General features: G+C 44.0%; 1 protein-coding gene across 1 annotated transcript; it reads right to left on the reverse strand.

The window, feature by feature from the left end:
- Positions 1-1752: 1752 nt before the first annotated feature.
- Positions 1753-5724, reverse strand: cox17 (cytochrome c oxidase copper chaperone COX17). The gene is made up of 3 exons (XM_088352757.1): positions 5577-5724; positions 3516-3631; positions 1753-2056 (listed from the first exon to the last, which is right to left on the reverse strand). Exons 2-3 carry the CDS (start codon positions 3629-3631, stop codon positions 1972-1974), a joined length of 201 nt encoding a protein of 66 aa, XP_088208883.1. The 5' UTR covers positions 5577-5724; the 3' UTR covers positions 1753-1971.
- Between the last annotated feature and the right edge of the window lie 6174 nt (positions 5725-11898).

An 11898-nucleotide genomic window follows, 5' to 3' on the forward strand; every position in this document is an offset into this window, starting at 1 on the left:
AATTTGGAAGCCTACATTCAGTTTAGAACCCTAATGAGGAGCTCAAACCCTTATTCCTGAAGCTACACCTAACCCTAACCTTGTTTCAAACTGTAACCCTAGCTCTAACCCCACTTTGGAACCCTAGATTGAGTTTAGAATCCTAATATGGAGCTCAAACTCTAGTTTCTATCCCCAAACCGAACCCTAGCCCTAACCTTGTTTCAAACCGTACCCCTAGCTCTAAACATATTTCAGAACCCTACATTCAGTTTAGAACACTAATTTGGAGCTCAAACCCAAGTTCCTAAATCTGCACCTAACCCTAACCTTGTTTCAAACTGTAACCCTAGCTCTAACCCCACTTTGGAACCCTAAATTCAGTTTAGAACCCTACTATGGAGCTCAAACCCTAGTTCCTAAACCTACAGCTAACTTTAGCCCCAACCTTAGTTCAGAACCATAAAACTGATTTAAAACCCTAAATTACAGCCCAAACCCAAGCTGTAACCCTAACCCTGTTTCACACCGTAACCCTAGCTCTGAACAAATTTTGAAACCCTATATTCAGTTTAGGATGAAACCATAAAACATGTTGAAACCCCTTATTTGAACACCTAAACGAAGATCCATGGCAACCATTTTAAGCATTTACAAGGATTTCAAGCACTGGTTCAAACCATGTAGGATCCTTGGGCAAGAACAGTGCGAGGTCCACTCCAGACAAGAATGCAGATATGTCAAGTATCGACCCGGAGTTATTTTTAAATCTGAGTGCATACCGGGGACAGTTCGGGGACGGGCGGGGGGCTGCAGAAACGGGCACTTGGGTAAGCAAGCCGCCACCGAATCAATAATTCACGGCTTCCATTCTTAAAAAACAACTTTTGAGAGCATGGGGGTGATTGCATAGAACTTTTATTCAAATTCCAACTGCAGTGATCCTCACACATAAGAAAAATAGATAAAAGGTTTGAAGGGGGGATAATGGTGAGTGCCTGTGGTCAGATAGCAGTGAGGTCTGTACGCTGAAATTCAACCGGCTAAATTTAGCATTTCACGCGGACACTCTCGACATATCACTGGCTCCGTTACACATGCTTCTACGGTATATATTCACGTGAACAGCCTATCGCTGTGATCCAGACCTGAGTAAATGATGCCAGGTCGGATGTTAGTTAAGTCATTCAAATTAGCGTTAATCACACGCCAGGTCGATTGAGCGGGTCTGAATGGCAGTATAATATTCAGTCTGGATCACTGAGACATCTTGCTCATTGCTTTGTCAGACAAACTGCACTTCAATCCAACCTCAGATCGATTGCCCAGGTCTGAATAACTCAAGTATGGTTTGCGTCACACCTAGCATCGTTTGCTCTGGTCTGGATGATTTCGATTTTTCTTTAACTCGGAGCTTTGTGAAATGAACTGGTTGGGTCAACCGTTGGCTTGATCGGAGGGACACAGACCAGAACAAACGATAGAGCAATTTGATTTGATATACGTCACACATTGTATCGTTTACTCTGGTCTGGATGTATCCCTTTAATTTCAGTCATTTGTGAAATATAATGGTTTCATCAAACCCAATTGAACAAGTGAGCATAGACATAGTTCTAGATTGCTCAGACTGTGATCGATTGCTTAGGTCTGAATCACTCAAATATAATACAAATAGGTTTTCTTAACATCCGGCCTGGCATCATTTATTCTGGTCTGGATCACTCGGATTTCTTAAACTCATTGCTTTGTAAAATTAACCCTTGCTTCGATTGCTCTGGTCTGAATCACTCCAAAGTAAAATATCATTGGGTTTTGTTCACAATCACATTTCGCATCGTTTACTCTGGTCTGAATCATCCAGCGCTCACTTTAAATTTGAAGTTTCATTGTTATACATCGATTGGGCCGATTTAAAGAGATATTTACCTATTTAGACAGCTCCAATTGTCTCAACACGCACAAAAACAAACCGATAACGACGAAAGAAAATCAAATTTTGAATCCGAGCTGCCTCATGCAGTCTTTGTGAGCCTCGATGAGTTGCGTGCAGTTCTCTTCGCCTTTTTCGATGATGCTGAGGAAGAGACACATTTACAGACGTCAATATTCAACCATCCATCCATTATCTGCACCACTTATCCACAGTAGGGTCGCGGGGCTGCTGGAGCCCATCCCAGCCATCTTGGGGCAGTGGGCAAGGGACACCCTCAACCGGTCGCAGGGCACACAGGGACAGACAACTCACTCTAGGGACAATTTGGACCGGTCGATTCACCTGACATGCACGGAAAGAACATGCAAACTCCACACAGGAGGTTCGATCTCGTGACCTCAGAACTGTGCCGCACACGCGCTAATCACTGCGCCGCCGTGCTGCCCCCGTGTTTACCATACTATTTAAATTCTTGGGTGGGGTTAATTGGTCCCCGCCAGGGTCTCAAACATGCCTTTTTTGGTCCTCTCATAGTTTTTGGTTTATTGGTTTAAAGGAGGAACAGCACGGCTGGTGAGTGTTTAGCGCGTGTGGGGCACAGTTCTGAGGTCATGAGATCGAACCCCCTGTGTGGAGTTTGCATGTTCTCCCCGTGCTTACTCCGGCCACTCTGGTTTCCTCCCACATTCCAAAAAACATGCATGTCAGACGAATTGGCTGGTCCAAATTGTCCCTAGGTGGGAATGAGCGACTGAAATGTCTGACTCTGTGTGCCCTGTGATTGGCTGGCAGGCAGTTGAGGGTGTCCCCTGCCCGAAGAGAGCTGGGATTGACTCCAGCACCCCCGCGACCCTACTGAGGAGAAGCGGTGCAGATAATGGATAGATGGACACTTTAATGAATATTTTTACATGTTTTTCAGAGGCTCTGTGTTTTATCAGTCCACATGGGTTAGAAGTTGAATTATAAATAGTTAAACGTATATTAAAGTTTTTTGGTACTGAAGAGTTAATATTTCACATTTTTAATTTGTTTTTCAGGGATTCTGCCTTGCTTGATATTAAAGTTAGTCAAAAAAGGTAAAATGAGTTTAAAAGTTCACTGTAGAGTTTATTCATTTCATGCATAATACATGACTATTGGTAGTATACCAGTTAAAGCACCAAAAAAAAGCCGTTTCGAAATTGAGCTGAAAGAGCTGAATTGCTAAAACAAAAAAGAGAATTTTAACCCACCCAATATTTGACATGGCGAGTGTAAATAAAAAAGGAAAGTTGACTGCGAGGGCCGCCGCTTCAAGGACGAGTGTAAATTTAATATTTTTTTAACTGACAACCAAAACTGCGTCTGCCTAATTTACCAAAAGCCTGTGGCTGTTATTAGACAAGAGAATATCAAGAGGTATCGCCATACGAAACATGCAAACTACCAAAAGCCAACTAAAAAGGAACGCTGTGAAAAGGTGAAGCAACTGGAATCTGCACGCCATGGACATGCCCCCAAACCTTCTCTAGACTGTCCACCCACCAGGGTCCCACCAAATTCGATGGGAAACACTGAACACGAAACATATAATTCTTGAACTGCTTGAAATAGTCACCATGCGTCTCGGACTTTCTTGGTTTCGGGACAAGCGCAGCAGGCTTTGAGCACTTTTTTCGTCTCACCCACGTTTGCATCGGCGGGCTCTACGGCGGCGGCAGACACTGTCGACATCTTGAAATGAAAAGGGAATCCATTACTTCGGTCTGAATATTTGACGAAATCAAAACAAATAGAGCTTGACCGACGACTGGGCGGGACGGTTAGCATCAACACTGAGGGATATCAGATCTGCATTTTTATCCGTTCGATGGGCCGACTATTCGGTCAGTTGCAGCTGAGACTCCCTCCTTGCTACCCACCCGCGCATTCTGATTAGATAAGACCCACTGAAGCAGGAACAAGAACATTAGATTGGCAGCTCAGCTAACTGGTCCCGAAATGCCTTTGCCCCTGATAGAAAAGCTTGTTCCCGATCAAGAGATAGCATAAAATGCGTGCTTATTTTGTTTAAAAGACATACGTTCAGGTGGAGACTGATACATTAGCTCTTATCATAACATGAGTTGGTCAATCAAATGTGTGTTTGTGATTAATAAGGAGCATAAAAAGCACACTAAAACGTATTTTGTTTATTTTTCAGGAGAGCCATCTTTAACAGCTTCTTCTAACAAAACGAGTTATTAAATATACCATACTACCTTATGAATAAGTATATGAAAAACTTTATTTTTATCTTGTTTCTTCATTTTCCCCATGTTGAGCTTTTTGAGTTTTTCCTTGCTCTCATGTAGGTTTTAGATCAGGGGATGGTTTCATAAGTCTGTGGTCTGTGCAGCCCTTTGAGACTCTTTGTGATTAAGGCCTATACAAATAAACAGGACTTGACTTAAAGATGAAAGTCGAGTGATTAGCTGTTACCATAACATTAGTTCATCCATCTGGCTCTAATACAGGAGAGCCCACCCAGGCCTCCTTTTAATACTAATAGTCGGTATCGGCCCTAAAAAAAACCCTATCTGTCGATCCCTAGTCATAAATACTAAGGGATATCGTTTACTCATGTCTGATCCACTTTTGCTCTCCACTCGGTCGTACACTGAGTGAGTGCACTCAACAAACCGTGACGTTTTTTGACACGTGAATACCCTTGCTTTTCTTCTGAGATTAGAAATGTGCGATACATCATGCCTGGAAGAAAAAGTCCTGAACTGACGACTTCATGTTAAAAGTGATCAAGGTCGCTGAAGAAACAACATGGAAGCAGCAAGAAAGCTTGATGAAAACAATATCAGGCAAAGGAAAATTGCACCTAAGGCCAAACGTGCAAATAAGAGATCAAAACATGGATTGTTCCCAGAAATGGAGATCTTCGAGGGGTTGGAAGCCCAGGGACAAAATGGATATGGAGTGTCTTGGGTGAGTGTTTCATTGCAAGCTATCAAGATTGTTTGTCATTTTATTATCCTTTTTTCTAATTTTATTTAATTTCAGCCATTGTGTGTGTTCCTGTATTTAGGGTCCTGGATTGTTGGGTTGGGAAAAAAATTGAGGCTTTTTTATCATTTTAGAACTTGAAATGATTTTATACAGTGTCAATTTATTACCTGGAAAGTACTTTACAAATACATTTTAATGATAATGGTCCGTGGTCAGAAATGCCCGTGGCATCTCAATTGTTTTTAGAATTTCTCGGGGGCAAATGTATTCTTTTTTATAAAATCACGGAATGAGAATCAGTTTCTTTGATTTTTCTTTTAGTTCACATTATAACAAAAAGGAAATGATATTCAAGCTTGAAAGTGAAAGAGAAAGCAAAATTTGGGAATGCAACTAAAACAGTAGTTTTTATAAGAGCAAACTATTGTCCAAGCGACTATTTAGTGCAAAAAAGGGGAAGTTGTTCGCAATAGAACCTCATAAACTTAAAAAATAGATATCATTTAACCTTCGTTGCATAACGCATGAAAGGCGCTAGCCTTAGCTTAGCACTGTGGTGACGTCACGCGCTTCGAATGCCCAAAAAGCGCTCCGGTTTTTCATCGATCTTCATAATTGACGACATGAAAGCAATTTTGTCAGGAAACGTAATAAAAAACAATTCAGAGTTATCACTTACTTTTAGGATCTCTCTCTCCTATAATCGGCGGTGTAGAATATGGAAGCTTCGCGCTGTCACCTTCACGAAGCGGTGAGAAGGAAGCAGTGTTGCGTCACGTGACTGCACCGGCCAGGAGACAAAGGCTCCTGGGATATGTAGTCTGTGGACGTTCTGTGCGATATGTCTGTTTTCCCATGACTCCCTACAGTTATTATAATTATTGGAAATATAATACTATAATAATAATCATAGTTTTATGTTTTGAATTTGAGGCCCCTAATTTAACACATAGATTTGGAATGTAACCACTAATATTGAGCAATTGTTGTTTTGTCCCCCTGCCAATCATATGTGATCACTTCAATTGGCCCCGCCCATGTGGCACCAGCTGCAGCTCATTGACTGATTGGCTTTCTGTCTATTTAAGCTCAGTGCTGTCATGTTTCCCTTTTCAGTCCATCAACAAACCTCTGCCCCGCAAGACGTGGGTTCCGACTCGGTCCTGTTCCTGTTGGTATTTCCTGTCCAATATTGTTCCCGTTTATTTTGTCCTGTTTCATTTCGGTTTCCAGTGTTGTTTCTGTCTCATTTCGTCCTGTTTATCATTTTCTCCAGTTTTCGTTCCTGTCCAGTTTGTCCTGTTTATTTTTGATATCCGGTTTCGTTATCAATCCTGTCCTGTCCTGTCCGGTATCGACCCCATCTGTCGAATATCAATTCTGGCAATTGGTATCGATCTCGTCAGCCTCTGGCTTCCTGCCTTTCCACGCCAGACCGCTGCCCATTTCCCGTAAAATGAAATGTCACAAGTCAGGAACGGAGACAGGACCCAATAGCGTTCGTTTTACTCAGTTCTTATTAAGAAAGAGAGCAAGTCATGTTTATTTGTTTGGCCCTTAATCACAAAGAGTCTCAAGGGGCTGCACAAGTCAAAGACTATTGCACACCACAGACTATTATGACAGCATCCCCTGATCTGCAACCTACACGAGGGCAAGGAAAAACTCAAAAACCTCAACATGAGGAAAACGAAGAAACCTTGAGAAGGGACCGCACAGAGCAGTCCTTGCATCCGCGGAAGTAGCACTTCCATGTCGAGGGAGGGACGTCGTTGACAGCGAGAAAACAGGTCGATGGCCGGGACGGGGGAGCAAAACAGAAACAGGTCCAGAAAAAGGTCAGCAACAGATATCAGGCAGGAAACAGGGTAAAACAGATTGATGGCCGGGACAGGGGAGCAAAACAGAAACCGGTCCAGAAAAAGGTCGGCAACAGGTATCAGGTAGGAAACAGGGTAAAACAGATTGATGGCCAAGACAGGTGAGCAAAACAGAAACGAGTCCAGAAAAAGATCGGCAACGGGTATCAGGCAGGAAGCAGGGCAAAACAGGTCAATGGCCGGGATGGAGGAGCAAAACAGAAACGGGTCTAGAAAAGAGGTTAGTGACAGGTATGATGCAGGAAATGGGGCACAAACAGGTTGATGGCCAGGACGGAGGAGCAAAACAGAAACAGGTCCAGAAAAAGGTCGGCAACAGGTATCAGGCAGGAAACAGGGCAAAAACAGGTTGATGGCCAGGACGGAGGAGCAAAACAGAAACAGGTCCAGAAAAAGGTCAGCAACAGATATCAGGCAGGAAACAGGGTAAAACAGATTGATGGCCGGGACGGGGGAGCAAAACAGAAACGGGTCCAGAAAAAGGTCGGCAACAGGTATCAGGCAGGAAAACAGGGCAGGATAATGTCAGAGAGCACAAAAGCTTGCCTAGGTGAAAGCATAGGTTCGCAGACGGTCTGACGGGTTTCTTTCGGAAGACGGGAGCTTAAAAAGAGTCCAACAGCCAATCGGGTCCCGCGGCTGTTGGCGCCAACAGGGCAGTCGCAGGTGCACCGAATCAGTAATCACGACACAAAGGGCTTATGTGAGTAACGTCACGCGTTTGGGTCCTTATCCTGTTCTGGTTCATGACAACCAAATCGAGCTTGGACAGCGTTGGTTTTACTGAACATAACATGAAAGAAAACCCTCATCACGTGTGTCTGACTTTAATCTCTGGACACACTCGCCAAGCTTTTCTGACAGCGAGTCTAAATTTAATTGAATTGTCACGGGAGGCCATTTTTTGGCAGAAAACGGGCAAAATGGGACAGCAGATGTCCATTTTGTCCAAAAGCCAAAGCCCCCCGAAGCAGAAGACAACTAACAATGTCCCTCTTGTCACTTTGGGGGTCTAAAATAAAAATACTACGACAAACTAAACATCAAATATAGCGCTTATTATACAAAATACGATGCCAATAAAACTAGGATAAACAAGACTACTACTGTCAGGACCAGAACGGAGACAGGACCCACTTGCGTTACGTTTCTCTCAGTTTTATTGGAAGTAAGGAAAGGGTTGCGCCCACGATCCGGGGATCGCTGGACGCGGGAAGCAGGTCGCTCCGAAGTGGATCTTCCGTGGCGAGCGATGGCGGTGTCGGGAACAGAAAACGGGACAGTAGCCAGGACAGGAGAGCAAAAACGTAGTCAGGGTCGGAAGCGAGTCGTAAGCCAGGAAAGGAGAGTAGACGTGGTCGAGGACAAAAAGAGGTCGAAAGCCGGGACGGGAGAGCAGACGTGGTCAAGTTCAAAACAGGTCGTAGCCGAAGACAGACGGGAGCAAAAACGGGACAGGCGTGAGTCGGGGTCGAAAAAGGGCTCGTCGTGTAAAAACAGAGATTCTCAGACGGACCGACAAAAGGGGACAGGGAGCCAATAAGAGACCGAGGCAGGTGATTTGCATATCGGTAATCATGACAGTCATGCTGCAAAAATACTACTGATATATAACAAAAATCTACTATTGAAATACAACCAAAATACTACAGAAATAATATAGATTTTCTACAAAAAAAATTGACTATGGAAATACTCCCAAATACAATAAAACTACTGCAAAAATACAACAACAAAAAATACTACATTCATGCTACAAAAATACGACAGATATATAACAAAAAAACTACTTTTTAATTAAAACCAAAAAAGTACAGAAATCCTACAAAAAAAACGACAGAACTTCAACAAAAATCTGATCTCGTTTTGAAAGCTTGCGCGGAAAGTGTCACAACCAGAACAGAAGGAGGACCCAGATGCGTAACAATACTCACAAGTTTATTGAGATATAGAGGAAAGTCAGCGCCAGCGATCCGGTGCTCGCTGGACGCGGGAAGCAAGCCGCTCACGGGATCGGTGCGTGTTCCGAATACGGAAGTTGATCTTCCAGAGCGGGAGATTGTAGTGTATTTAGATGGAAAAAACAGGTCGTTAGCCGGGACGAGAGATCAGAACGTGGTCGGGGTCAAAAAACGGGTCGTTAGCAGGACAGGAGATCAAAATGTGGTCGGGGTCGAAATACGGGTCATAGCAGGAGACAACGGGGGAACCAGAAACGGACGGCCAAGACGGGAGATCCGAACTTGGTCAGGGTCAAAATACAGGTCGTTAGCCGAGACGGGAAATTAGAACGTGGTCGGGGCCAAAAAATGTGTCATATCAGGAGTCAACAGAGGAATCAAAAAAGGACGGCCAGGACGGGAGATCAGAATGTGGTCGGGGTCGAAATACGGGTCGTAGCAGGAGACCATGAGGGAATCAGAAACAGACAGCCGGGACGGGAGATCAGAACGTGGTGGGGGTCGAAAAACGTGTCGTGGCAGGAGACAACGAGGGAATCAGAAACAGACGGCCAAGACGGGAGATCAGAACGTGGTCAGGGTTGAAATACGGTTCGTTAGCCAGGACAGGAGATCAAAATGTGGTCAGGGTCGAAATACGGGTCGTGGCAGGAGACAACGGGGGAATCAGAAACGGACGGCCAAGACGGGAGATCAGAACGTGGTCAAAGTCAAAATACAGGTCGTTAGCCGGGACGGGAAATTAGAACGTGGTCGGGGCCAAAAAATGTGTCATATCAGGAGTCAACAGGGGAATCAAAAAAGGACGGCCAGGACGGGAGATCAGAATGTGGTCGGGGTCGAAATACGGGTCGTAGCAGGAGACCATGAGGGAATCAGAAACAGACAGCCGGGACGGGAGATCAGAACGTGGTGGGGGTCGAAAAACGTGTCGTGGCAGAAGACAACCAGGGAATCAGAAACGGACGGCCAAGACGGGAGATCTTAACGTGGTCAGGGTCGAAATACGGGTCGTTAGCTGGGAAGGGAGATTAGAACGTGGTCAGGGCCAAAAAATGTGTCATATCAGGAGACAACAGGGGAATTAAAAAAGGACGGCCAGGACGGGAGATCGGAACGTGGTCGGGGTTGAAAAATGTGTTGTTAGCCAGGACAGGAGATCAAAATGTGGTCGAGGTAAAAAAACAGGTCGTACCAGGAGACAAACAGGGAAATCACGTGGTCGGGGTCAAAAAACGGGTCACCAGCTGGGACGGAAGATCAAAACGTGGTCAGGGTCGAAAAATGGGTCGTTAGCTGGGACGGGAGATCAGAACGTGCTCAGGGTCAAAAAACAGGTTGTAGCAGGAGACAAACGGGGAAATCATGTGGTCGGGGTCAAAAAACGAGTCATTAGCCGGGACGGGAGATCAAAACGTGGTCAGGGTCGAAAAACGTGTCGTTAGCTGGGACGGGAGATCAGAATGTGGTCATGGTCAAAAAACACGTTGCCAGCTGGGACGGGAGATCAGAACGTGCTTGGGGTCAAAAAACGGGTCACCAGCTGGGGCGGAAGATCAAAACGTGGTCAGGGTCGAAAAACGGGTCGTTAGCTGGGACGGGAGATCAGAATGTGGTCATGGTCAAAAAACACGTTGCCAGCTGGGAAGGGAGATCAGAACGTGCTCGGGGTCAAAAAACAGGTCGTAGCAGGAGACAAACGGGAAAATCACGTGGCGTGGTCGGGGTCAAAAAACGAGTCATTAGCCGGGACGGGAGATCAAAACGTGGTCAGGGTCAAAAAAAGGTCGTACCAGGAGACGAACAAGGAAATCAGGAACAGACGAGTGGAAAAAGTTGACAAAACGGGACTGACGGGAGTCAGAGTCAAAAATCTTGCCTTGTGGAAACAGAGGTTCCCTGACGGACTGACAACAGGCGAGTGAAAGGACTGAGCTTACATAGGGCCAATCAGCTATCCGGCAGCAGCAGGCGTCAAACGAGCAAGCGCGGGAGAGTGTCATGAATAATGGTGACAGAAAGCTTCGAAGAAAAACAAACGGGCGAGGACGGCATTTTGCCGCGTCGGCGAAAAATCCATCTTCGAGCAGAAAGAAGCGGTTTTGTGGAAAGGGGGCACAGCCGGCGGGGAAAAGGGACTCAGGGTTTCTGTTTGCTTACGCTGCGTTTCTCCGATTCCGTCCTATATTTTTTGGTAGAGTGGCCCAAAAGTATTTGAAGGTACGTGGAGGCCAAGGTCACCCACCGAGACAAAAGACAGGAGGAAGATGCGGTACTCGGGATCTTTAGGGTTTTTCCCCAGCCGTTATGGATCGAGTCCTTTCACAATTAAAGCGAGGTGGTTTATAGAAAGGCCCTCTACATTTCACATTTCGTTTTGTAGTAGTATTGTCGGAGTATTGGTAGTATTGTTACACTTGTATTTTTTTTAATTTGTGTCGTCTTACGGTAATTGTATTTTGGAGTGTTGTCATATTTCTGTTGTAGTATATCTAAAGTAATATTATTGTATTCTAGTATATCTGCAGGGGTATTTTTTTTAGTTTTAGTATTTCTGCACCCTGACTTTTGTAGTCATTTTGTAGTATTATTGTCGTTTTTTGTAATATTATTTCCATAGTAGCATTTTTTGTAGTAGTAGTATTGTATTCTAGTATTTCTGCAGGGGTATTTTATCAATTTGAGCATTTCTGCACCCTGACCTTTGTACTCATTTTGTAGTATTACTGTCGTTTTTTTGTAATACTATTTCCATAGTAGTATTTTTTGTAGTATTTCTGGAGTAGTTTTGTAGTAATATTATTGTATTCTAGTATTTCTTCAGGGGAATTGTTTTAGTTTGAGTATTTTTGCACCCTGACTTTTGTAGTAATGTTGTAGTATTACTGTCGTTTTTTGTAATACTATTTCCATAGTAGTATTTTTGTAGTATTTCTGGAGTAGTTTTGTAGTAATATTATTGTATTCTAGTATTTCTGCAGGGGTATTTTTTTAGTCTTAGTATTTCTGCACCCGGAGCTTTGTAGTCATTTTGAAGTATTACTTTCGTTTTTTTGTAATACTATTTCCATAGTAGTATTTTTTTGTAGTATTTCTGGAGTATTTTTGTAGTAATATTATTCTATTCTAGTATTTCTTCAGGGGAATTTTTTTAGTTTGA

Source organism: Urocampus carinirostris, chromosome 14, assembly GCF_059441175.1.
Source record: "Urocampus carinirostris isolate Australia breed hairy pipefish chromosome 14, RoL_Ucar_1.0, whole genome shotgun sequence".
Taxonomy (NCBI): domain Eukaryota; kingdom Metazoa; phylum Chordata; class Actinopteri; order Syngnathiformes; family Syngnathidae; genus Urocampus; species Urocampus carinirostris.